This window comes from Oncorhynchus gorbuscha, linkage group LG07 (genome assembly GCF_021184085.1).
Source record: "Oncorhynchus gorbuscha isolate QuinsamMale2020 ecotype Even-year linkage group LG07, OgorEven_v1.0, whole genome shotgun sequence".
Lineage (NCBI taxonomy): Eukaryota > Metazoa > Chordata > Actinopteri > Salmoniformes > Salmonidae > Oncorhynchus > Oncorhynchus gorbuscha.
In genome coordinates, this window is record NC_060179.1 from 86,146,653 (window position 1) to 86,174,285 (window position 27,633).

Here is a 27,633-nt window from a genome sequence, read left to right on the forward strand (position 1 = left end):
CCCCTTCTATTCGTTTCCCTCTGCTGGTCTTATTAGGTTCTTTCCCTCTTTCTATCCCTCTCTCTCCCCCTCCCTCTCTCGCTCTCTCGCTCTCTCTTCTCTCTATCGTTCCGTTCCTGCTCCCAGCTGTTCCTATTCCCCTAATCAATCATTTAGTCTTCCCACACCTGTTCCCGATCCTTTTCCCTGATTAGAGTCCCTATTTCTCTCCTTGTTTTCCGTTCCTGCCCTGTCGGATCCTTGTCTATATTCACCGTGCTGTGTCTATGTTTTGCCCTGTCGTGTCGTGTTTCTCTCAGATGCTGCGTGGTGAGCAGGTGTCTGAGTCTGCTAGGTTCAAGTGCCTTCCCGAGGCAACCTGCAGTTCTTGATCAAGTCTCCAGTCTGTTCTCGTCTTTACGAGTAGTATTATGCCTTTTGTTTTGTAAAGTATCTTTACTGGATTAAAAACTCTGTTTTCGCCAAGTCGCTTTTGGGTCCTCATTCACCTGCATAACAGAAGGATCCGACCAAGGAATGGACCCAGCGACTACAGATGCTCGTAACACTGCCGTCGAGATCCAAGGAGCCATGCTCGGCAGACACGAGCAGGAATTGTCTGCTGCTCGCCATGCCGTGGAGAACCTGGCCGCTCAGGTTTCCGACCTCTCTGGACAGTTCCAGAGTCTTCGTCTCGTGCCACCTGTTACTTCCTGGCCTGCCGAGCCTCCGGAACCTAGGGTTAATAACCCACCTTGCTACTCCGGGCAGCCCACGGAGTGCCGCTCCTTTCTCACCCAGTGTGATATTGTGTTCTCTCTCCAACCCAACACATACTCTAGCGAGAGAGCTCGGGTTGCTTACGTCATTTCACTCCTTACTGGCCGGGCTCGAGAGTGGGGCACAGCTATCTGGGAGGCAAGGGCTGATTGTTCTAACAATTACCAGAACTTTAAAGAGGAGATGATTCGGGTTTTTGACCGTTCAGTTTTTGGTAGGGAGGCTTCTAGGGCCCTGGCTTCCCTATGCCAAGGTGATCGATCCATAACGGATTACTCTATAGAGTTTCGCACTCTTGCTGCCTCTAGTGACTGGAACGAGCCGGCGCTGCTCGCTCGTTTTCTGGAGGGACTCCACGCAGTGGTCAAAGATGAGATTCTCTCTCGGGAGGTTCCTTCCAGTGTGGACTCTTTGATTTCTCTCGCCATCCGCATAGAACGACGGGTAGATCTTCGTCACCAAGCTCGTGGAAGAGAGCTCGCGTCAACGGTGTTTCCCTGCTCCGCATCGCAACCATCTCCCTCCTCTGGCTCAGAGACTGAGCCCATGCAGCTGGGAGGTATTCGCATCTCGACCAAGGAGAGGGAACGGAGGATCACCAACCGCCTGTGCCTCTATTGCGGATTTGATGGACATTTTGTCAATTCATGTCCAGTAAAGGCCAGAGCTCATCAGTAAGCGGAGGGCTACTGGTGAGCGCTACTACTCAGGTCTCTTCATCTAGATCATGTACTACTATGTCGGTCCATCTACGCTGGACCGGTTCGGGTGCTACATGCAGTGCCTTGATTGACTCTGGGGCTGAGGGTTGTTTCATGGACGAAGCATGGGCTCGGAAACATGACATTCCTTTCAGACAGTTAGACAAGCCTACGCCCATGTTTGCCTTAGATGGTAGTCATCTTCCCAGTATCAGATTTGAGACACTACCTTTAACTCTCACAGTATCTGGTAACCACAGTGAGACTATTTCTTTTTTGATTTTTCGTTCACCTTTTACACCTGTTGTTTTGGGTCATCCCTGGCTAGTATGTCATAATCCTTCTATTAATTGGTCTAGTAATTCTATCCTATCCTGGAACGTTTCTTGTCATGTGAAGTGTTTAATGTCTGCCATCCCTCCCATTTCTTCTGTCCCCACTTCTCAGGAGGAACCTGGCGATTTGACAGGAGTGCCGGAGGAATATCATGATCTGCGCACGGTCTTCAGTCGGTCCCGAGCCAACTCCCTTCCTCCTCACCGGTCGTATGATTGTAGTATTGATCTCCTTCCGGGGACCACTCCTCCTCGGGGTAGACTATACTCTCTGTCGGCTCCCGAACGTAAGGCTCTCGAGGATTATTTATCTGTGTCTCTTGACGCCGGTACCATAGTGCCTTCTTCCTCTCCGGCCGGGGCGGGGTTCTTTTTTGTTAAGAAGAAGGACGGTACTCTGCGCCCCTGCGTGGATTATCGAGGGCTGAATGACATAACGGTTAAGAATCGTTATCCGCTTCCCCTTATGTCATCAGCCTTCGAGATTCTGCAGGAGCCAGGTGCTTTACTAAGTTGGACCTTCGTAACGCTTACCATCTCGTGCGCATCAGAGAGGGGGACGAGTGGAAAATGGCGTTTAACACTCCGTTAGGGCATTTTGAGTACCGGGTTCTGCCGTTTGGTCTCGCCAATGCGCCAGCTGTTTTTCAGGCATTAGTTAATGATGTTCTGAGAGACATGCTGAACATCTTTGTTTTTGTCTATCTTGACGATATCCTGATTTTTTCACCGTCACTCGAGATTCATGTTCAGCACGTTCGACGTGTTCTACAGCGCCTTTTAGAGAATTGTCTCTACGTAAAGGCTGAGAAGTGCTCTTTTCATGTCTCCTCCGTTACTTTTCTCGGTTCCGTTATTTCCGCTGAAGGCATTCAGATGGATTCCGCTAAGGTCCAAGCTGTCAGTGATTGGCCCGTTCCAAGGTCACGTGTCGAGTTGCAGCGCTTTTTAGGTTTCGCTAATTTCTATCGGCGTTTCATTCGTAATTTCGGTCAAGTTGCTGCCCCTCTCACAGCTCTTACTTCTGTCAAGACGTGTTTTAAGTGGTCCGGTTCCGCCCAGGGAGCTTTTGATCTTCTAAAAGAACGTTTTACGTCCGCTCCTATCCTCGTTACTCCTGACGTCACTAGACAATTCATTGTCGAGGTTGACGCTTCAGAGGTAGGCGTGGGAGCCATTCTATCCCAGCGCTTCCAGTCTGACGATAAGGTTCATCCTTGCGCTTATTTTTCTCATCGCCTGTCGCCATCTGAGCGCAACTATGATGTGGGTAACCGTGAACTGCTCGCCATCCGCTTAGCCCTAGGCGAATGGCGACAGTGGTTGGAGGGGGCGACCGTTCCTTTTGTCGTTTGGACAGACCATAAGAACCTTGAGTACATCCGTTCTGCCAAACGACTTAATGCCCGTCAAGCTCGTTGGGCGTTGTTTTTCGCTCGTTTCGAGTTTGTGATTTCTTACCGTCCGGGTAGCAAAAACACCAAGCCTGATGCCTTATCCCGTCTGTTTAGTTCTTCTGTGGCTTCTACTGATCCCGAGGGGATTCTTCCTTATGGGCGTGTTGTCGGGTTAACAGTCTGGGGAATTGAAAGACAGGTTAAGCAAGCACTCACGCACACTGCGTCGCCGCGCGCTTGTCCTAGTAACCTCCTTTTCGTTCCTGTTTCCACTCGTCTGGCTGTTCTTCAGTGGGCTCACTCTGCCAAGTTAGCTGGTCATCCCGGTGTTCGAGGCACTCTTGCGTCTATTCGCCAGCGCTTTTGGTGGCCGACTCAGGAGCGTGACACGCGCCGTTTCGTGGCTGCTTGTTCGGACTGCGCGCAGACTAAGTCGGGTAACTCTCCTCCTGCCGGTCGTCTCAGACCGCTCCCCATTCCTTCTCGACCATGGTCTCACATCGCCCTAGACTTCATTACCGGTCTGCCTTTGTCTGCGGGGAAGACTGTGATTCTTACGGTTGTCGATAGGTTCTCTAAGGCGGCACATTTCATTCCCCTCGCTAAACTTCCTTCCGCTAAGGAGACGGCACAAATCATCATCGAGAATGTGTTCAGAATTCATGGCCTCCCGTTAGACGCCGTTTCAGACAGAGGCCCGCAATTCACGTCATAGTTTTGGAGGGAGTTCTGTCGTTTGATTGGTGCGTCCGTCAGTCTCTCTTCCGGGTTTCATCCCCAGTCTAACGGTCAAGCAGAGAGGGCCAATCAGACGATTGGTCGCATACTACGCAGCCTTTCTTTCAGAAACCCTGCGTCTTGGGCAGAACAGCTCCCCTGGGCAGAATACGCTCACAACTCGCTTCCTTCGTCTGCTACCGGGTTATCTCCGTTTCAGAGTAGTCTGGGTTACCAGCCTCCTCTGTTCTCATCCCAGCTTGCCGAGTCCAGCGTTCCCTCCGCTCAAGCGTTTGTCCAACGTTGTGAGCGCACCTGGAGGAGGGTGAGGTCTGCACTTTGCCGTTACAGGGCACAGACTGTGAGAGCCGCCAATAAACGCAGGATTAAGAGTCCAAGGTATTGTTGCGGCCAGAGAGTGTGGCTTTCCACTCGCAACCTTCCTCTTACGACAGCTTCTCGTAAGTTGACTCCGCGGTTCATTGGTCCGTTCCGTGTCTCCCAGGTCGTCAATCCTGTCGCTGTGCGACTGCTTCTTCCGCGACATCTTCGTCGCGTCCATCCTGTCTTCCATGTCTCCTGTGTCAAGCCCTTTCTTCGCACCCCGTTCGTCTTCCCTCCCCCTCCCGTCCTTGTCGAGCGCACCTATTTACAAGGTACGTAAGATCATGGACATGCGTTCTCGGGGACGGGGTCACCAATACTTAGTGGATTGGGAGGGTTACGGTCCTGAGGAGAGGAGTTGGGTTCCGTCTCGGGACGTGCTGGACCGTTCACTTATTGATGATTTCCTCCGTTGCCGCCAGGGTTCCTCCTCGAGTGCGCCAGGAGGCGCTCGGTGAGTGGGGGTACTGTCATGTTTTGTCATTGATTATCATGTCTTGTCCCTGTGCTTCCCCTTCTATTCGTTTCCCTCTGCTGGTCTTATTAGGTTCTTTCCCTCTTTCTATCCCTCTCTCTCCCCCTCCCTCTCTCGCTCTCTCGCTCTCTCTTCTCTCTATCGTTCCGTTCCTGCTCCCAGCTGTTCCTATTCCCCTAATCAATCATTTAGTCTTCCCACACCTGTTCCCGATCCTTTTCCCTGATTAGAGTCCCTATTTCTCTCCTTGTTTTCCGTTCCTGCCCTGTCGGATCCTTGTCTATATTCACCGTGCTGTGTCTATGTTTTGCCCTGTCGTGTCGTGTTTCCCTCAGATGCTGCGTGGTGAGCAGGTGTCTGAGTCTGCTAGGTTCAAGTGCCTTCCCGAGGCAACCTGCAGTTCTTGATCAAGTCTCCAGTCTGTTCTCGTCTTTACGAGTAGTATTATGCCTTTTGTTTTGTAAAGTATCTTTACTGGATTAAAAACTCTGTTTTCGGCAAGTCGCTTTTGGGTCCTCATTCACCTGCATAACAATTAGACCTCTCACTAAAGTATTCAGTCATACAAAAGTTATACTTAAATCCGAAATGGTTCTCTAGTAAATTGGTAGGAATGTCTCATCCTATATTCAAGAATGGCCTTTTCCCTTTATTAATTTACCTTTATTTAACCAGGCAAGTCAGTTAAGAACATATTCTTATTTTCAATGATGGCCTAGGAACAGTGGGTTAACTGCCTGTTCAGGGGCAGAACGACAGCTTATTCAGATTACAACGGCTCACTTTCGATTATTTGAAAATTAAACCGTCTCCAAAGTATCTCTATTTTTTAAAACAAGCCTTGGAAAGTTGGGTTGCAATTTCAGTTTAATCCACCTGAAAAAACAGAACAAATAATACAACAAATATTGTGGTTAAACTCAAATTTACTAATTGATTAAAAAAAACGTATTTTTCTAAGAAATGTTTAAAAAAGGTATAATTTTAGTGAATGATATCATAAATAGGACTGATGGAGTTTTGTCACACATGCAGCTAACACAGACATATGGAAATGTCTGCTCTACACAAAATTACAACCAATTAATTGCAGCATTACCACAAAAATGGATGAGGCAAGTCGAAGGGGAAAAAAGTAAGGAACTTGTATGTCGGCCCTGTATTAAAGAATATAAATGGTTATAGAAAAGTGTGATAAATAATTTAAGCACTAAAAAACTGACAGCTGTGCCATATAAATTGCAAAATAGTTGGGAAGAGATGTTCGATGTACCCATTCCATGGCACAGAACAAATAATACAAACACATATTGTGGTTAAATCCAAATATACAAATGTACATAAATACATACATTCGGAAAGTGTTCAGACCCCTTGACTTTTTACACATTTTGTTACGTTACAGCCTTATTCTAAAATTGATGAGCTCATTTTTTTTAACCAAAAGTATTAAAAATAAAAGACGTTTATCACATTTATGTAAGTATACACACCCTTTACTCAAATTAAATGTCATTTGTCACGTGCTGATTACCACAGTTGTAGACTTTTCAGTGAAATGCTTAATTACAAGCCCTAAACCAACAATGCAGTTTTAAGAAAATACAAAAAAATGTAAGAGATAGCATTAGGGGAGGGGCAATACAAATAGTCTGGGTAGCCATTTAATTAGGTTTTCAGGAGTCTTTTGGCTTGGTGGTAGAAGCTGTTTAGAAGCTCTTTGACCTATACTTGGTGCTCTGGTATTGCTTGCCGTGCGGAAGCAGAAAGAACATTCTGATCAGGGTGGCTGGAGTCTTTGACAATTTTTAGGGCCATCCTCTGATACTGCCTGGTATAGAGGTCCTGGATGGCACGAAGCTTTGCCCCGGTGATGTACTGGGCCATACGCACTACCCTCTGTAGTGCCTTTTGGTCAGAGGCTGAGCAGTTGCAGTGATGCTCTCGATGTTACACCTGCAGAATCTTTGGAGGATCTCAGGACACATGCCAAATCTTTTCAGTTTCCTGAAAAGTCTAGGTTTTGTCGTGCTTTCTTCACAACTGTCTTGGTGTGCTTGGACCATGTTAGTTTGTTGGAGATGTGAACGCCAAGGAACTTAAAGCTCTCAACCTGCTCCACTACAGCCCCATCGATGAAAATGGGGGCGTGCTCAGTCCTCCTTTTCCTGTAGTCCACAATCATCTCCTTAGTCTTGGTTATGTTGAGGGATAGGTTGTTGTCCTGGCACCACACGGCCAGGTCTCTGACGACCTCTCTATAGGTTGTCTCGTCTTTGATGGTGATCAGTCCGTCCACTGTTGTGTCATCGGCCACCTTAATGATGGTGTTGGAGTCGTGCCTGGCCGTGCAGTCATGAGTGAACAGGGAGTACAGGAGGGGATTGAGCACACACCCCTGAGGGGCCCCCATGTTGAGGATCAGCATGGCAGATGTGTTGTTACCTACCCTTACCAACTGGGGGGCGGCCCGTCAGGAAATTCAGGATCAAGTTGCAGAGGGAGGTGTTTAGTCCCAGGATCCTTAGCTTGTTGATGAGCTTTGAGGGCACTATGGTGTTGAACGCTCAGCTGTTCCATGTGTCCAGGTGGGAAAGGGCAGTGTGGAGTGCAATAGAAATTGCATCATCTGTGGATCTGTTTGAGCGGTATGAAAATTGGAGTGGGTCAAGGGTTTCTAGGATAATGGTGTTGATGTGAGCCATTACCAGCCTTTCAAAGCACTTCATGGCTACGGGCGTGAGTGCTACGGGTCGGTAGTCATTTAGGCAGGTCACCTTAGTGTTCTTGGGCACAGGAACAATGGTAGTCTGCTTGAAACATGATGATATTACAGACTCAGACAGGGAGAGGTTGAAATTGTCAGTGAAGATTCTTGCCATTTGGACAGCTCATGCTCAGAGTACATGTCCTGATAATCTGTCTGGCCCTGCGGCCTTGTGAATGTTAACCTGTTTAAAGTTCTCACTCACATCGGCTGCAGAGAGCGTGATCACACAGTCATCCAGAACAGCTGATGCTCTCATGCATGTTTAAGTGTTACTTGCCTTGAAGCGAGCATAGAAGTGATTTAGCTGATCTGGTAGGCTCGTGTCACTGGGCAGCTCTCGGGTTTGCTTCCATTTCTAGTCTGTAATAGTTTGCAAGACCTGCCACATCCGACGAGTGTTGGAGCCAGTGTAGTATGATTCGATCCTAGAATATCTCACTGGTCTTCCCCAAAGCCAACACCTCCTTTGGCTGCCTTTCCTGACAGTGACTGGGAGCGAATTGCAAAAATTACTGAAGCTGGAGACTTATGTTTCCTTCACTAACTTTAAACATCAGCTATCTGAGCAGCTAACCAATCGCTGCAGCTGTACATAGTCCATCTGTAAATAGCCCACCCAATCTACCTACCTCATCCCTGTATTGTTTTTATTTACTTTTCTGCTCTTTTGCACACCAGTATTTCTACTTGCACATCATCATCTGCTCATGTATCACTCCAGTGTTAATCTGCAAAATTGTAATTACTTCGCTACTATGGCCTATTTATTGCCTACCTCCTCACGCCATTTGCACACACTGTATATAGACTTTCTTTTTTTCTATTGTGTTATTGACTGTACGTTTGTTTATTCTATATGTAACTCTGTGTTGTTCTTTGTGTCGCACTGCTTTGCTTTGTCTTGGACAGGTCGCAGTTGTAAATGAGAACTTGTTCTCAACTAGTTTACCTGGTTAAATAAAGGTGAAATAAAAAAATAGTTCTGTATTGACGCTTTGCCTGCTTGATGGTTCGTCGGAGGGCATAGCGGGATTTCTTATAAGCTTCCGGGTTAGAGTCCCGATCTCTGAAAGCAGCAGCTCTACCCTTTAGCTCAGTGCGGATGTTGCCTGTAATCCATGGCTTCTGGTTGGGGTATGTACGTACAGTCATTGTGGGAATGATGTCATGTATGCACTTATTGATGAAGCCAGTGACTGATGTGGTGTACTCCTCAATGCCATTGGAAGAATCCCGGAACATATTCCAGTCTGTTTTTAGCAAAACAGTCCTGTAGCTTAGCATCTGCTTCATCTGACCACTTTTTTTTATAGACAGTCACTGGTGCTTCCTGCTTGAATTTCTGCTTGTAAGCAGGCTTCAGGAAGATATAATTATGGTCAGATTTTCCAAATGAAGGGCGAGGGACGCCTATCTGTTTGTGGAGTCAAGGTGGTCTAGAGTTGTTTTCCTCTGGTTGCACATTTAAAATGAAATTGGGTAAAAACAGCTTTAAGTTTCCCTGCATTAAAGTCCCCGGCCACTCGGAGCGCCTCCTCTGGATAAGCGTTTTCCTGTCTGCTTATGGCGGAATACAGCTCATTGAGTGAGGTATCAGCATCGGTCTGTGGTTTGTAGACAGCTACGAAAAATACAGATACAACTCTCTAGGTTGATAGTGTGGTCAACAGGTTATGATGAGATACTCTACCTCAGGCGAGCATAAACTTAGATTTCATGCACCAGGTGGTCTTTACAAATAAGCCCCCGCCCCTGGTGTTTTAACAGTCTTGTATCCCCCAAAAAGTATAATTAATCGTTGTTGCTTTTTGCTCAGGGCCACATAGTATTCCGCTGCCTGTTGAGGCCATAAAGCCCTTCTGGCCATCGCAAGTCTTACTGTGCAAAAGGATGTTTTAGTGTTTCAAGTGTACTCTTTTAAGTTATGAATGAATGCATTCTGTTACTTCCAACATTGTGTATTAAGGATCGTTATCATCCATTTCGGAGGACCATCTGAACTATTCCCTATAGAGTTAAAAACGTCTGACTCTGTTGATGGTAGCATTAGGCTCCTGGTTAAGTGACAAGCTAAGTGCCTTCCTAGCTCATCTCATTTCACAGCAAGTCCACTGACATCACAGAACATCAGATACAGTATGCTTGATGCTACAGTATGCTAGCTACACTATACTACAGTATGCTAACTATTAGCACACTATGCTGAGGCTGTCGGATCATGTTAGCTGTCCTACAGGTCTCTCTGTCCTGAATGTTTGATGAGTCCTCTGTAGAGAGACGGTCAGTTACTCTAGCTACCCCCCCCCCCCCCCCCCCCCCCCCCCCCCCCCCACAGGCTGACTACAACTCCTCATATTCTAGTGAGCAGTTATCCCCATATGACTTGTGGTGAATAGACAATTCAAATTTGTGTGAACAAGATGCCCGATTAAGACACATGTGTTATGTTTGACTGGCATGTTTGGCATCCTAATAGCCTCAATTTTAAAATGTATAACATTGGTGACCAGATTGTCAGATAAATAATGGCTGACATGCTGTCTTCATACACTATCTGTTATAATGGTGTCACAGTGATATTATTCACCAGCGATTACACAGCTCTCATCTCAGAGCCTGCCTCTTACACCCTCCCATCTCTGCTTCATCTCTTTCCCTCTCTCAGCTCTCTCTCTCTCTCTCTCTCTTTTCTTTTTAAGTTATCGAAAAATAATCTCTTGTAAAGTATATCATAAATAGGACTGTTGGAGTTATATCTTACATGCAGTTAACAAAAATATATTACAACAAACTAATTGCAGCATTACTGCAAAAGTTGGAGGCGGAACCTGTCTGATGCATTAAACAACAAAATCTCTCTCTATGTGTGTGGTGGGCATGGTTTATATGGCAGTAAACCCCGGCAGAGTCACTGAGCATGATTGCCGCTCGCTGTCATCAGTCGCCTCAACACCATGGAAACATCATCCTCACCCCTAGATACAGCCAGCCAGTGACTGACTGGTTCAGTCCCCCCCCCCGTCCCCCACATAAAGCCAGTGACTGACTGGTTCACGCCCTGGTCTGGCTGTTTTATTTATTGTCAATCGTGTAAATGTAATTAACTGGAAAGTCAGGGCACTGCGAAATAATATTTATAGAGCTGTTATCTTCCGAATAAACTCTTAAAGACCTAGTAATATTTTACCTCAATAGCAGTCAATATTTAATAGTCACTTTATTCAGTTTCATCTTCATGAACCCTGGCTAACAAGTTGAATCAGCAATACAACATTTGGTTTAATGATTTATTTACTAAATACCAAAATAATCTCACGTAATTACATCGACACAGAATGGATCATACATTGATTACAAATGATGTCATAAAGGAAAACGTCCCTAGCGGACAGAACAGATATGACGGCTGGTTACACAAAGAGACGGGGTTGGGTTTTGAATGAAAGAGCGGGAAGACTGAGGAACAAAGAGATCTTGTGTGTCTATCGGGCCGTAGGCAGCTATTAAATACAGTATCTCAGCATTCTAAATAACCGCCCATTTGAATAAGGAAAATGTAATTAACATTTTCCCTGAGCTGCGCTTCGGTAGATTGGTCGTAGATAGAAGGCAGGGTGGTCCAGCCTGGATCTCTGGTCCTCTGAAGAATGTCTAGTGGTGAACTGGAGCGTGGTAGAATGGATACTCTGTCCGTCCTCTCCTAGCCCACGTTTACAGCTGCTGTTGCTAACGCAACAGCTAGTAGGTATCACTTCTTTAGTGAATACGTGTGCAAAGTTCATACCAAGTTGCCATACTTTTAAGCTTATGCTATATTCTGTCTGGTATAGTCGAAATTCATCCTTTCAGCGTGTTGATCATCATCTTCACATTGAATTATTATTATTATTATTATTATAAATTTGATGCTAATTTCGTTAGTTTATTATCTGAGCCCTTTTAGCGTTGTCGTCCTCATGTTCTCAGAACAGGAAGTTACATTTTCGTCAACGTGTTTATATAGTGGTGAAAGAAGGGCGTGTTTCATAGTTTACAACCAGTGTCTGTTCACTTGGGCGGGGTCTCTGAGTGCGGGCGGGTTTCACTATGACAAACCGTTCTCTCATTTAAGAAGCTAAAATTACATTTAATCTTTTCACAAATAGTTTCATATTTAAATATTTAAATTGCACAATAATTCCATGGGAATCTGATAACTAGAATGTGTAGACTTTCCAAGATACAGTTTATGTCGTCCTATCATCAGTAATAATGTCTCAGACGCCAACTGATCTGACATCATATTCATTGAATACCAACACATATTTTCAACTGGTTGGATTACTGAAATATGGTTCAGTTTCCCACCTTTTTATGTTACCAGACTCTATGTTAACAATGGGATTTTCAATAGTCATATCGGTAGAGTAGAGAAAGGAAAACGGGGAAAGGTATTTTTGGGGGTCATAAACCTCCCCCAACAGGCCAACGTCATGACATGAGGCTGAAAAGGTTTTGTCGTGCCCTCTTCACGACTGTCTTGGTATGTTTGTACCATGAAATTTCGTTGGAGATGTGGACGCCAAGGAACTTGAAACTTTGAAGCTTTGTTATGTATGTCTACTAACTATTTAACAGATATGTAGACTAAAATAGATTTGTAAATCAAATAAAAACAAAAAATAATAAGGGATTATTCTGTTATTTCTGTTATTTCTGGCCTATTAATACTGTCCTTGTAATGTTGGTGCTCTGTAGTCTGAACCTAACTATTACAAAGCCGAGGAATCTTTGCTATAGGCTGATGTATTACATAGGCTATAGGCGAATGGCAATGATGCTTATGTAGCCTATCAATTTTGAACAAAAGTTGACAAATACATTTTTTTTTAAACGGATCATCACGGACACCACGGCTGTTCTATCAGAAACTACATTTCCCAAAATGCATCGCTCCAAAGAAGGGGGTTTCCCTAGGAATGCCGGAATATTCGAATACAACAAAGTTTTGTGTTTACTCTTCTACATTATATAAAATAATTCAAACATTCTGTAGGGTTTTTCAGTATTCTTCCAGTATCCCTCTGTTCTTCTGAAAATATATTTGATGAATCAAAATAACTCTAATGGTTAAGGCGATTTACATGGGTATCATGCTTCTTCAACTTGCAATCACAACAGTCCCTTCAGGTTGTAATCAAATGCTGCAAGCTAGGTAACTGTAAAATAAGAACATTCCTGTACGATAATACGATTATATAGAAGTTATGAGCAAGCGGGAAGGTAATCAAATTCATTATTAACATTATGTATGATGTGTAAAGTCGCAATGCTCTGGATTTGATACGGGGCAAAAACTGGGGACTCCTGATTTCGCATCAATGCAGCTCCACATGTGGAATTCACATAGCTAGCTAATCACGTTTGTTCCATAAAGCCTACACTCGTTATATTTATGCAATAAGCCCCAATGGGGTGTGGTAGATGGACAATATACTTTCTTAACATGACGCAACGCGGAGTGCCTGGATACAGCCCTTAGCCGTGGAATATTGGTCAAATACAACAAACTACCGAGGTGCCTTATTGCATTTACATTTTATTGCTAATATAAACTGGTTACCAACGTAATTAAACCAGTAAAAATAAATGTTTTGTAATACCGTTTATAATGTAAATTATAAACCTAGTGGTTTGAACCCTGAATTCTGATTGGCTGAAAGCTGTGGTATTTTTAAGTAATAAGGACCAAGGAGGTGTGGTATATGGCCAATATACCACGGCTAAGGGCTGTTCTTCAGCAGGACGCAATGCGCAGTGCCTGGATTACAGCCCGTAGCCGTGGTATTATATATGGTCCTTATATGCCACAACCCCCAAGGTGCCTTATTGCTATTATAAACTGTTTACCAACGTAATTAGAGCAGTAAAAATAAATGTTTTATCATACCTAGGGTTGCACAGTTTGGGGAATATTCAGAGGCAGAAACTTTCCATGGGAATTTAATTTGTACATTTGTATTTCACCTTTATTTAACCAGGTATGCAAGTTGAGAACAAGTCAATAACACAATAGAAAAAAGTCTATATATAGTGTGTGCAAATGAGGTAAGATAAGGGAAGAAAGTCAAAAAATAGGCCATAGTGACAAAATAATTACAATTTAGCAATTAAACACTGGAGTGATAGATGTGCAGAAGATGAATGTGCAAGTAGAGATACTGGGCTGCAAAAGCAGCAAAAAAAATGAAAAGCTAGTGAGGGAGATATGAGTCTCCAGCTTCAGTGATTTTTGCTTTTCGTTCCAGTCATTGGCAGCAGAGAACTGGAAGGAAAGGCGGCCAAAGGAGAAATTGGCTTTGGGGGTGACCAGTGAAATATACCTGCTGGAGCGCGTGCTACGGGTGGATGCTGCTATGGTGACCAGTGAGCTGAGATAAGGCAGGGCTTTACTTAGCATAGACTTATAGATGACCTGGTTCCAGTGGGTTTGGCGATGAGTATGAAGCAAGGGCCAGCCAACGAGAGCATACAGGTCGCAGTGGTGGGTAGTACATGGGGCTTTGGTGACAAAATGGATGGCACTGCCATAGACTGCATCCAATTTGCTGAGTAGAGTGTTGGGGGCTATTTTGTAAATGACATCACCGAAGTCAAGGATCGGTAGGATAGTCAGTTTTACAAGGGTATGTTTGGCAGCATGAGTGAAATAGGCTTTGTTGTGAAATAGGCAGACGATTCTAGATTTAATTTTGGATTGGAGATGCTTAATGTGAGTCTGGAAGGAGAGTTTACAGTCTAACCAGACACCTAGGTATTTGTAGATGTCCACATATTCTAAGTCAGTTGCTGGTAGCGATCGATTGAAGAGCATGCATTTAGTTTTACTTGCATTTAAAACCTCTTAGAACTACCCCTCCCGAATAGCACAGTCAAAAAATATTACTAGAAAATATTCATATTCATGAAATCACAAGTGAAATATTTTGAAACACAGCTTAGCTTTTGTTAATCACCTTGTCGTCTCAGATTTTGAATTTATGCTTTACAGCGAAAGCAATACAAGCTTATCGATAGCATAGCATTATTTCCACTTAGCATCAGGTAGCTTGGTCACGAAAATCAGAAAAGCAATCAAATGAACCGTTTACCTTTCAAATCAAATCAAATTTTATTTGTCACATACACATGGTTAGCAGATGTTAATGCGAGTGTAGCGAAATGCTTGTGCTTCTAGTTCCGACACAATGCAGTAATAACCAACAAGTAATCGAGCTAACAATTCCAAAACTACTGTCTTATACACAGTGTAAGGGGATAAAGAATATGTACATAAGGATATATGAATGAGTGATGGTACAGGGCAGCATAGGCAAGATACAGTAGATGGTATCGAGTACAGTATATACATATGAGATGAGTATGTAAACAAAGTGGCATAGTTAAAGTGGCTAGTGATACATGTATTACATAAGGATGCAGTAGATGATATAGAGTACAGTATATACATATGAGATGAGTATGCATATGAGATGAATAATGTAGTAGATGTAAGTAACATTATATAAGGTAGTATTGTTTAAAGTGGCTAGTGATATGTTTTACATCATTTCCCATCAATTCCCATTATTAAAGTGGCTGGAGTTGAGTCAGTGTCAATGTCAGTAAGGATGCAGTTGGCAGCAGCCACTCAATGTTAGTGGTGGCTGTTTAACAGTCTGATGGCCTTGAGATAGAAGCTGTTTTTCAGTCTCTGGCAGCAGCCACTCAAGCTTTGATGCACCTGTACTTGAGATGAGCTGCCTTCTGGATGATAGCGGGGTGAACAGGCAGTGGCTCGGGTGGTTGATGTCCTTGATGATCTTTATGGCCTTCCTGTAACATCGGGTGGTGTAGGTGTCCTGGAGGGCAGGTAGTTTGCCCCCGGTGATGCGTTGTGCAGACCTCACTACCCTCTGGATAGCCTTACGGTTGAGGGCGGAGCAGTTGCCGTACCAGGCGATGATACAGCCCGCCAGGATGCTCTCGATTGTGAATCTGTAGAAGTTTGTGAGTGGTTTTTGTGACAAGCCGAATTTTTTCAGCCTCCTGAGGTTGAAGAGGCGCTGCTGCGCCTTCTTCACGATGCTGTCTGTGTGAGTGGACCAATTCAGTTTGTCTGTGATGTATATGCCGAGGAACTTAAAACTTGCTACCCTCTCCACTACTGTTCTATCGATGTGGATAGGGGGGTGTTCCCTCTGCTGTTTCCTGAAGTCCACAATCATCTCCTTAGTTTTGTTGACGTTGAGTGTGAGGTTATTTTCCTGACACCACACTCTGAGGGCCCTCACCTCCTCCCTGTAGGCCGTCTCGTCGTTGTTGGTAATCAAGCCTACCACTGTTGTGTCGTCCGCAAACTTGATGATTGAGTTGGAGGCGTGCGTGGCCACGCAGTCATGGGTGAACAGGGAGTACAGGAGAGGGCTCAGAACGCACCCTTGTGGGGCCCCCGTGTTGAGGATCAGCGGGGAGGAGATGTTGTTGCCTACCCTCACCACCTGGGGGCGGCCCGTCGGGAAGTCCAGTACCCAGTTGCACAGGGCGGGGTCGAGACCCAGGGTCTCGAGCTTGATGACGAGCTTGGAGGGTACTATGGTGTTGAATGCCGAGCTGTAGTCGAACAGCATTCTCACATAGGTATTCCTCTTGTCCAGATGGGTTAGGGCAGTGTGCAGTGTGGTTGAGATTGCATCGTCTGTGTACCTATTTGGGCGGTAAGCAAATTGGAGTGGGTCTAGTCTAGTCTCTCAAAGCACTTCATGATGACGGAAGTGAGTGCTACGGGGCGGTAGTCGTTTAGATCAGTTACCTTAGCTTTCTTGGGAACAGGAACAATGGTGGCCCTCTTGAAGCATGTGGGAACAGCAGACTGGTATAGGGATTGATTGAATATGTCCGTAAACACACCGGCCAGCTGGTCTGCGCATGCTCTGAGGGCGCGGCTGGGGATGCCGTCTGGGCCTGCAGCCTTGCGAGGGTTAACACGTTTAAATGTCTTACTCACCTCGGCTGCAGTGAAGGAGAGACCGCATGTTTTCGTTGCAGGCCGTGTCAGTGGCACTGTATTATCCTCAAAGCGGGCAAAAAAGTTATTTAGTCTTCCTGGGAGCAAGACATGCTGGTCCGTGACTGGGCTGGATTTCTTCTTGTTGTCCGTGATTGACTGTAGACCCTGCCACATGCCTCTTGTGTCTGAGCCGTTGAATTGAGATTCTACTTTGTCTCTGTACTGACGCTTAGCTTGTTTGATAGCCTTGCGGAGGGAATAGCTGCACTGTTTGTATTCAGTCATGTTACCAGACCTTGCCCTGATTTAAAAGCAGTGGTTCGTGCTTTCAGTTTCACGCGAATGCTGCCATCAATCCACGGTTTCTGGTTAGGGAATGTTTTAATCGTTGCTATGGGAACGACATCTTCAACGCACGTTCTAATGAACTCGCACACCGAATCAGTGTATTCGTCAATATTGTTATCTGACGCAATACGAAACATATCCCAGTCCACGTGATGGAAACAGTCTTGGAGTGTGGAGTCAGCTTGGTCGGACCAGCGTTGGACAGACCTCAGCGTGGGAGCCTCTTGTTTAAGTTTCTGTCTGTAGGCAGGGATCAGCAAAATGGAGTCGTGGTCAGCTTTTCCGAAAGGGGGGCGGGGCAGGGCCTTATATGCGTCGCGGAAGTTAGAGTAACAATGATCCAAGGTTTTACCACCCCTGGTTGCGCAATCAATATGCTGATAAAATTTAGGGAGTCTTGTTTTCAGATTAGCCTTGTTAAAATCCCTAGCTACAATGAATGCAGCCTCCAGATAAATGGTTTCCAGTTTGCAAAGAGTTAAATAAAGTTTGTTCAGAGCCATCGATGTGTCTGCTTGGGGGGGATACGGCTGTGATTATAATCGAAGAGAATTCTCTTGGAAGATAATGCAGTCTAGATTTGATTGTGAGGAATTCTAAATCAGGTGAACAGAAGGATTTGAGTTCCTGTATGTTTCTTTCATCACACCATGTCTCGTTAGTCATGAGGCATACGCCCCCGCCACTCTAATTACCAGAAAGATGTTTGTTTCTGTCGGCGCGATGCGTGGAGAAACCCGTTGGCTGCACCGCCCCGGATAGCGTCTCTCCAGTGAGCCATGTTTCCGTGAAGCAGAGAACGTTACAGTCTCTGATGTCCCTCTGGAATGCTACCCTTGCTCGGATTTCATCAACCTTGTTGTCTAGAGACTGGACATTGGCAAGAAGAATGCAAGGGAGTGGTGCACGGTGTGCCCGTCTCCGGAGTCTGACCAGAAGACCGCCTCGTTTCCCACTTTTTCGGAGTCGTTTTTTTGGGTCGCTGCATGGAATCCATTCCGTTGTCCTGTTTGTAAGGCAGAACACAGGATCCGCGTCGCGAAAAACATATTCTTGGTCGTACTGATGGTGAGTTGACGCTGATCTTATATTCAGTAGTTCTTCTCGACTGTATGTAATGAAACCTAAGATGACCTGGGGTACTAATGTAAGAAATAACACGTAAAAAACAAAAAACTGCATAGTTTCCTAGGAACGCGAAGCGAGGCAGCCATCTCTGTCGGCGCCGGAAGTACCTTTGATGATCTTTGGATGTTTTCACTCACGAGACTCCCAGTTAGACAGCAAATGTTCCTTTTGTTCCATAAAGATATTTTTATATCCAAATACCTCCGTTAGTTTGATGCGTTATGCCCAGGAATCCACCGGAAATAGCGGTCACGACAACGCAGACAAAAATTCAAAATTACAGTGGGGCAAAAAAGTATTTAGTCAGCCACCAATTGTGCAAGTTCTCCCACTTAAAAAGATGAGAGAGGCCTGTAATTTTCATCATAGGTACACTTCAACTATGACAGACAAAATGGTGGAAAATACTTATTTCCCACTATAATTTGCAAATAAATTCATTAAAAATCCTACAATGTGATTTTCTGGATTTTTTTTCTCATTTTGTCTGTCATAGTTGAAGTGTACCTATGATGAAAATTACAGGCCTCTCTCATCTTTTTAAGTGGGAGAACTTGCACAATTGGTGGCTGACTAAATACTTTTTTGCCCCACTGTATATACAGTACTCGATACCATCTACTGCATCTTGCCTATGCCGTTCTGTACCATCACTCATTCATATATCTTTATGTACATATTCTTTATCCCTTTACACTTGTGTCTATAAGGTAGTAGTTGTGGAATTGTTAGTTAGATTACTTGTTGGTTATTACTGCATTGTCGGAACTAGAAGCACAAGCATTTCGCTACACTCGCATTAACATCTGCTAACCATGTGTATGTGACAAATAAAATTTGATTTTGATTTGATTTGTAATCTCGCCTGTCTCCTTTTTTATGTATTTTTATTTAACCAGGCAAGTCAGTTAAGAACAAGTTATTATTTTCAATGACGGCCTAGGAACAGTGGGTTAACTGCCTGTTCAGGAGCAGAACGACAGATTTGTACCTTGTCAGCTTGGGGTTTCGATCAGTTACTAGACCAGTGCACTCTAACCACTAGGCTACCTGCCGCCCCTCCTCAGGTGAAGGGTATCCTCGGAGGATGAAGACAAGTCAGAAAACAGATGACCGCGACACAGGAGCGAACCTGACATCACCTGTGATGGCTGCATTCAAAGGTATCTACTAGATCATTTTCTGTGGTACCTGAATTTACATTCAGCCTAGAGTACACTCCTCCTTCTCCCCCCTCCTCTTCACCTCCCCCTCTTCACCTCCCCCTCTTCACCTCCCCTCTCTTCACCTCCCTCTCTTCACCTCCCCCTCTTCACCTCACCCCCCTCTTCACCTCCTCTCTCTTCACCTCCCCCTCTTCACCCTCCCCCCTCTTCACCTCCCCTCTTCACCTCCTCTCTCTTCACCTCCCCCTCTTCACCTCTCTCTTCACCTCTCTTCACCTCTTCTCTCTTCACCTCTTCTCTTCACCTCCCCCTCTTCACCTCCCCCTCTTCACCTCCCCCCTCTTCACCTCCTCTCTCTTCACCTCCCCCTCTTCACCTCCCCCTCTTCACCTCCCTCTCTTCACCTCCTCCCTCTTCACCTCCCCTCTTCACCTCCCTCTTCACCTCCTCTCTCTTCTCCCCCTCTCTTCACCTCCCTCCCCCTCCCCTCTTCACCTCCCTCTCTTCACCTCTCTCTTCACCTCCCTCTTCACCTTCCCCTCTTCACCTCTTCACCTCCCCCCTCTTCACCTCCCTCTTCCCTCCCCTCTCTTCACCTCCCCTCCTCCCCCTCTTCACCTCCCCTCTTCACCCCTCTCTTCACCTCCCCTCTTCACTTCACCCCCTCTTCACCTCCCCCTCTTCACCTCCCCTCTCTTCACCTCCCCCTCTTCACCTCCCTCTCTTTCTCCCTCTTCACCACCCCTCTTCTCTTCACCTCCCTCTTCACCTCCTCTCTCTTCACCTCCCCCTCTTCACCTCCCTCTCTTCACCTCCCCCTCTTCACCTCCACCTCCCTCTTCACTCTTCACCCCTCTTCACCTCCCCCTCTTCTTCACCTCCCCCTCTTCACCTCCCTCCTTCCCTCACCTCCTCCTCTTCACCTCCCCCTCTTCACCTCTTCCCCTCTCTTCACCTTCACCTCCCCCTCTTCACCTCCCCCTCTTCACCTCCTCTCTTCACCTCACCTTCACCTCCCCCCTTCACCTCCCTCTTCTTCACCTCCCTCTCTTCACCTTCACCTCCCCTCTTCACCACCTCCCCTCTTCACCTCCCCCTCTTCACCTTCACCTCCTCTCTCTTCACCTCCCCCTCTTCACCTCACCCCTCTTCACCTCCCTCTCTTCACCTCCCCCTCTTCACCTCCTCTCTCTTCACTCTCACCCTCTTCACCTTCACCCCTCTCTCTTCACCTCCCCCTCTTCACCTCCCCCTCTTCACCTCCCCTCTCTTCACCTCCCCCTCTTCACCTCTTCACCTCTTCACCCTCTTCACCTCCTCCCTCTCTTCACCTCCTCCCCTCTTCACCTCCTCTCTCTTCACCTCCCCCTCTTCACCTCCCCCTCTTCACCTCCCTCTCTTCACCTCCCCCTCTTCACCTCCCCCTCACCCTCTTCACCTCCCCTCTCTTCACCTCCCCCTCTTCACCTCCCCCCTCTTCACCTCCCTCACCCCTCACCTCCCTCTTCACCTCCCCCTCTTCACCTCCCCCTCTTCACCTTCCTCCCCTCTTCACCTCCCCCTCTTCACCTCCCCCTCTTCACCTCCCTCCCCCTCTTCACCTCCCCTTCTCCCCCTCTTCACCTTCACCCCCTCTCTTCACCTCCTCCCTCTTCACCTCCCCCTCTTCACCTCCCCCTCTTCACCTCCTCTCTCTTCACCTCCCCCTCTTCACCTCCCCTCTTCACTCTTCACCTCTCTCCTCCTCTTCACCTCCCCTCTTCACCTCCCCTCTTCACCTCCCCCTCTTCACCTCCCTCTCTTCACCTCCCCCTCTTCACCTCCCCCTCCTCTTCACCCTCTCTTCACCTCCCTCTCTTCACCTCCTCTCTCTTCACCTCCTCTTCACCTCCCCCCCTCTTCACCTCCTCCTCTTCCTCTCTTCCCTCCCTCTTCACCTCCCTCTCTTCACCTCCCCCTCTTCACCTCCCCTCTTCACCTCCTCTCTCTTCACCTCCCCTCTTCACCTCCCCCTCACCCCTCTCTTCACCTCCCCTCTTCACCTCCTCCCTCTTCACCTCCCCTCTTCACCTCACCCCCTCTCTTCTTCACCTCTCTCTTCACCCCTCTTCACCTCCCCTCTTCACCTCCCCCTCTTCACCTCCCCCCTCTTCACCTCCCCCCTCTTCACCTCCCCCTCTTCACCTCCCCCTCTTCACCTCACCTTCACCTCCTCCCTCTTCACCTCCTCCCCCTCTTCACCTCCTCTCTCTTCACCTCCCCCCTTCACCTCCTCTCTCTTCACCTCCCTCCTTCCCTCTCTTCACCTTCCCTCTTCACCTCCTTCCTCTCTTCACCTCCTCTCTCTTCACCTCTTCACCCCCTCTTCACTCTTCACCTCCTCCTCTCTTCACCTCCCTCTCTTCACCTCCCTCCTTCCCTCTTCACCTCACCCCCCTCTTCACCTCTCCTCTTCACCTCCCTCTTCACCTTCCCCCTCTTCACCTCCCCCTCTTCACCTCCCTCCTCTTCACCTCCCCCCTCTTCCTCTCCTCCCCCTCTTCACCTCCCCTCTTCACCTCCCCCTCTTCACCTCTCCCTCCCCCCTCTTCACCTCTTCACCTCCTCCTCTTCACCTCCTCCCTCTTCACCTCCCCCTCTTCACCTCCTCCCTCTTCACCTCTTCCCTCTCTTCACCTCCCCCTCTTCACCTCCCTCTCTTCACCTCTTCCCTCTTCACCTCCCCCTCTTCACCTCCCTCCTCTTCACCTCCCCTCTCTTCACCTCTCTCTTCACCTCTCCTCTCCTCTCTTCACCTCCCCCTTCACCTCCCCCCCTTCCCTCTTCACCTCCTCTCTTCACCTCCTCCCTCTTCACCTCCTCCTTCACCTCCCCCTCTTCACCTCCCCCCTTCACCTCCCCCTCTCACCTCCCCCTCTTCACCTCCTCCTTCACCTCCCCTCTTCACCTCCTCTCTCTTCACCTCACCCCCTCTTCACCTCCCCCCTCTTCACCTCCCCTCTTCACCCCCTCCCCTCTTCACCTCCTCTCTTCACCTCCCCCTCTTCACCTCCCCCCTTCCTCACCTCCCCTCTTCACCTCCCCCTCTTCACCTCTCTTCACCTCCCCCTCTTCACCTCCCTCTCTTCACCTCCCCCCTCTTCACCTCCCCTCCCACCTCTTCACTCTTCACCTCCCCCTCTTCCCCTCTTCACCTCCTCCTCTTCTTCACCTCCCCTCTCTTCACCTCCCCCCTTCACCTCCCCCTCTTCACCTCACCTCCCCTCTTCACCTCCCCTCTTCACCTCCCTCTTCACCTCCCCCTCTTCACCTCCTCTCTCTTCACCTCCCCTCTTCTCTTCACCTCACCTCCCCCCTTCACCTCCTCTCTTCACCTCCCCTCTCTTCACCTCCCCCTCTCACCTCCTCCCTCTTCACCTCCCTCTTCACCTCCCCCCTCTTCACCTCCCCCCCTCTTCACCTCCCCTTCTCTTCACCTCCCCCCTCTTCACCTCTTCACCTCCCCCTCTTCACCTCCCCCTCTTTCTTCACCTCCCCCTCTTTCACCTCCTCTTCACCTCCCCCTCTTCACCCCCCCCTCTTCACCTCCCCTCTCTTCACCTCCCTCTCTCTTCACCTCCCCCTCTTCACCTCCCTCTCTTCACCTGACCCCCTTCACCCTCTTCACCCCTCTTCACCTCCCCCTCTTCACCTCCCCCCTCTTCACCTCCCTCTCTTCTTCACCTCCCCCCTTCACCTCCTCTCTCTTCACCTCCTCCCTCTTCACCTCCCCTCTCTTCACCTCCCCCCTCTTCACCTCCCCTCCTCTTCCCCTCACCTCTCTTCACCTCCCTCTTCACCTCCCCCCTTCACCTCCCTCTCTTCACCTCCCCCTCTTCACCTCCCCCTCTTCACCTCCCCTCTTCTTCACCTCCCTCTCTTCACCTCCCCTCTTTCTCTTCACCTCCCCCCTCTTCACCTCCCTCTTCACCTCCTCTTCACCTTCACCCCCTCTCTTCACCTCCCCCTCTTCACCTCCTCTCCTCTCTTCACCTCTTCTCTCTCTTCACCTCCCCTCTTCACCTCCCCCTCTTCACCTCCTCTTCTCTTCACCCTCCCCCTCTTCACCTCTTCCTCCTCTCTTCACCTCCCCTCTTCACCCTCCTCTCTCTTCACCTCACCCCCTCTTCCTCCCCCACTCTTCACCCCCTCTTCACCTCCTCCCTCTTCACCTCCCTCCACCTCCCCCTCTTCACCTCTTCACTCTTCCCCTCCCCCTCTTCACCTCCCCCTCTTCACCTCCTCTCTCTTCACCTCTCCTCCCTCTTTCTCTTCACCTCCCCTCTTCACCTCCCTCTTCACCTTCCTTCACCTCTCTCTCTTCTCCTCCCTCTTCCCTCTCTTCACCTCCTCCTCTTCACCTCCTCTCTTCACCTCCCCCTCTTCACCTCCCCCTCTTCACCTCCCCCTCTTCACCTCCCCCTCTCTTCACCTCCCAGTCTTCACCTCCCTCCTCTCTCTTCACCTCCCCTCTCTTCACCTCCCCCTCTTCACCTCCCTCCCCTCCACCTCCCCTCTCTTCACCTCCCCTCTTCACCTCCCCCTCTTCACTTCCCTCTTCACCTCCCTCTCTTCACCTCTCTTCACCTCCCCCTCTTAACCTCTCTTCACCTCCCCCTCTTCACCTCCTCTCTCTTCACCTGACCATTAACATCCTTCACCTCCTCTCTCTTCACCTCCCTCCCTCTTCACCCCTCTTCACCTCCCCTCTTCACCTCCTCTCTTCACCTCTTCACCTCCCCCCCCTCTTCTTCACCTCCCCCTCTTCACCTGATAACCATCTTGACCTAACTCTTCACCTCCCCCTCTTCACCTCCCCTTCTCTTCACCATCCCCTCTTCACCTCCCTCCCTCTTCACCTCCCTCTCTTCACCTCCCCCTCTTCAGCCTCAAAACCTCTTTCCCCCTCTTCACCCTAGAAAATCTTCACCTCCTCTCTCTTCACCTCCCCCTCTTCACCTCCCCCCTCTTCCTCTTCCTCCTCTCTTCACCCCCCTCTTCACCCCCTCTCTTCACCTCCCCCTCTTCTCTCTTCACCCTTCTACCTCTTCACATCTTCCCCCCTCTTCACCTTCCTCCCTCTTCACCTCCCCCTCTTCACTCTTCACCTCCCCTTCACCTCTTCACCTCCCTCTCTTCACCTCCTCTTCACCTCCCCTCCCTCTTCTCTCTTCACCTCCTCCTCTTCACCTCTCTTCACCTCTCTTCACCTCCCCTCTCTTCACCTCCCCCTCTTCACCTCCCTCTCTCTTCACCTCACCTCCCTCTTCACCTCCCCCTCTTCTCCTCTTCACCTCACCTCCCCTTCACCTCCCTCTCTTCACCTCCCCCTCTTCACCTCCTCCCTCTTCACCTCTCTTCACCCTCTTCACCTCCCCCTCTTCACCTCCTCCTCTTCACCTCCCTCTCTTCACCACCTCTTCACCTCCCACCTCTTCACCTCTCCTCCCCCTCTTCACCTCCCCTCTCTTCACCTCCCCCTTCACCTCCCTCTTCACCCCCTCTTCACCTCTTCCCCTCTTCACCTCCCTCTCTTCACCTCCCCTCTTCACCTCACCCCCTCTTCACCTCCCAACTCTTCTCTTCACCTAGCCTCACCTCTTGTCCCACCTCCTCTCTTCACCTCCCCCCTCTTCACCTCCCCCTCTTCACCTCCCCCTCTTCACCTCCCCCCTCTTCACCTCACCTCCCTCTTCACCTCCCCCTCTTCACCTCCCCCCTCTTGACCTCTTCACCTCCCCCCACCTCCCCCTCTTCACCTCCCCTCTCTTCACCTCCCCCTCTTCACCTGTCCCTCTCTCTTCACCTCCCCCTCTTCACTCCCCTCTTCACCTCTTCACCTCCTCTTCACCAACCCCCTCTTCACCTCCTGACCTCTTCACCTCCTCTCTCTTCACTAGCCCATCTTCACTATTGTCCTCTTCACCTCCTTCACCCTCTTCACCTCATCCTTCTCTCTCTTCCCTCCTTCACCTTCACTCCCCTCTTCACCTATTTCCTTCACCTCCCCTCTTCACCTCCCCTCTCTTCACCTCCTCCCTCTTCATCCCTCTCTCTTCACCTCCCCTCCCCCCTCTTCACCTCCTCCCTCTTCACCTCCCCCTCTTCACCTCCCCCTCTTCATCCCTCTCTTCACCTCCCTCTTCACCTCCCCCCTTTTCATGGACTCCCTCACCTCCTCCTCTTCAATCTCCTTCTCTCTCTTCACCTCCCTCTGATGTGAATCTCTTCACCTCCCCCTCTTCACCTCCTCTCTCTTCACCTCCCCCTCTTCACCTCCTCCCTCTTCACTCTATTGTCCTCTTCACCTCCCTCTCTTCACCTCTGATGTGAATCTATTCACCTCCTCTTCACCTCCCCCTCTTCTCTTCACCTCTTCACCTCCCACCTCCCCTCTTGTGAACCTCCTCTCTTCACCTCCTCCAGATGGACTAGCCTTCACCTCTCTTCACCTCCCTCTTCACCTCCCTCTCTTCACCTCCTCTCTCTTCACCCCCTCTTTCACCTCCTCCCTCTTCACCTCCCCCTCTTCACCTCCCCTCTCTTCACCTCCCCCCTCTTCACCTCCCCCTCTTCACCTCCCCCTCTTCCCCTTCACCTCTCTTCACCTCCCCTCTTCATCTTCACCCCCCTCTTCACCTCTCTTCACCTCTCTTCACCTCCCACCTGGACCCCCTCTTCACCTCCTCTCTCTTCACCTCCCCCTCTTCACCTCCCCTCTTCACCTCATCTCTTCACCTCCCCTCTTCACCTCCTCCTCTTCACCTCCCCTCTCTTCACCTCCCTCTTCACCTCCCCCTCTTCACCTCCCCCTCTTCACCTCCCCTCTCTTCACCTCCCCCTCTTCACCTCCCCTTCATCTTCTCTCTCTTCCCTCCTCCCCCTCTTCACCTCTTCACCTCCCCCTCTTCACCTCCCTCTCTTCACCTCTCTTAGATCACCTCCCCTCTTCACCTCCCCCAACCTCTTTCACCTCCCTCTCTTCAATCTCCTGTCTCTTCACCTCCCTCTCTTCACCTCCCCTCTTCACCTCCTCTTCACCTCTCTTCACCTCCCCCTCTTCACCTCCTTCACCTCTCTTCACCTCCTCTCTTGTCCCTCTCTTCACCTCCCCTCTCTTCCTCCCCTCTCTTCACCTCCCCCCTCTTCACCCAACTCTCTTCACCTCCCCTCTTCACCTCCCCTCTTCACCTCCTCCTCTTCCCTTCTAGATCTCTCTTCACCTCCCCTCTTCACTATTTCCCAACCCTCTTCACCCCTCTTCACCTATTGTCCCAACACCTCCCCTCTTCACCTCCCCCTCTTCACCTCCCCCTTCACCACTCTTCACCCTCTTCACCTCTCTTCACCTCCCCAACACCTCTTCACCTCCCCTCTCTCTTCAATCTATCTCTTCACCTTCACCCCTCCCTCTTCACTCTCCCCCCTCTTCACCTCTCTTCACCTCCCTCTCTTCACCTCCCCTCTCTTCACCTCCAACCTCTTCACCCTCACCTCTTCATCTCCTCCCTCTTCACCTCCCCTCTTCCCCTCTTCACTCTCACCTCCCCTCTTCACCTCCTTCACCTCCACCCTCTTCACCTCCCCCTCTCTCACCTCTCTTCACCTCCTCCTCTTCACCTCCCCCCTCTTCACCCCTCTTCACCTCCCCCCTCTTCACCTCCCCTCTCTTCACCTCTCTTCCCTTCACCTTCCCTCTTCACCTCCCCCTCTTCACCTCCCCTCTCTTCACCTCCCCTCTTCACCTCCCTCTCTTTCCCTTCCCACCTCCCCTCTCTTCACCTCCCCTCTCTTCACTCTCACCTCCCCCTCTTCACCTCCCTCTCTTCACCTCCCTCTTCATTCACCTCCCTCTCTTCACCTCCCCCTCTTCACCTCCCTCTTCACTCCCACCTCTTCACCTCCTCTTCACCTCTTCACCTCCCCCTCTTCACCTCCCCTCTCTTCCTCTTCACCCCTCTTCACCTCTTCACCTCCCCTCTCTTCACCTCCTCCCCTCTTCACCTCCTTCACCTCTCCTTCACCCCCCCTCTTCACCTACCTCTCTTCACCTCCCTCTTCACCTAGCCTGATCTTCACCTCCCCCTCTTCACCTCCCCCTCTTCACCTCCCCTCTCTTCACCTCCCCCTCTTCACCTCCCCTCTTCACCTAGATCACCTAGCCTCTTCACCTCCCCCCTCACCTCCCTCTTCACCTCCTCCTCTTCACCTCTTCACCCTCTTCACCTCTCTTCACCTCTCTTCACCAGTCCCTCTTCACCTCCCTCTCTTCACCTCCATCTCTCTTCACCTCCCCCTCTTCACCTCCCTCTCTTCACCTCCCCCTCTTGTCCTCCCCTCTTCACTGGACTCACCTCCCTCTCTTCACCTCTATTGTCCCTCTTCA

At 49.1% G+C, this 27,633-nt stretch overlaps 2 protein-coding genes across 4 annotated transcripts in view; both read left to right on the top strand.

The window, feature by feature from the left end:
• The window catches only part of LOC124039065 (AT-rich interactive domain-containing protein 4B-like), a 908,546-nt gene that overhangs the window by 194,157 nt on the left and 686,756 nt on the right, over positions 1-27,633 (top strand). The window lies entirely within an intron of this gene.
• The window catches only part of tsnax (translin-associated factor X), a 45,437-nt gene continuing 30,486 nt past the window's right edge, over positions 12,683-27,633 (top strand). Inside the window, exons 1-2 of one of the 3 annotated variants that reach the window (XM_046357668.1) lie at positions 12,683-12,800; positions 19,110-19,205. In XM_046357668.1, the coding sequence (XP_046213624.1) occupies positions 12,785-12,800; positions 19,110-19,205 (112 nt within the window). In that variant the 5' untranslated portion in view covers positions 12,683-12,784. Of the gene's footprint in view, positions 12,801-13,922; positions 13,959-19,109; positions 19,206-27,633 lie in introns of those variants that run through there. The other 2 variants (XM_046357669.1, XM_046357670.1) reach the window with 2 other exon arrangements.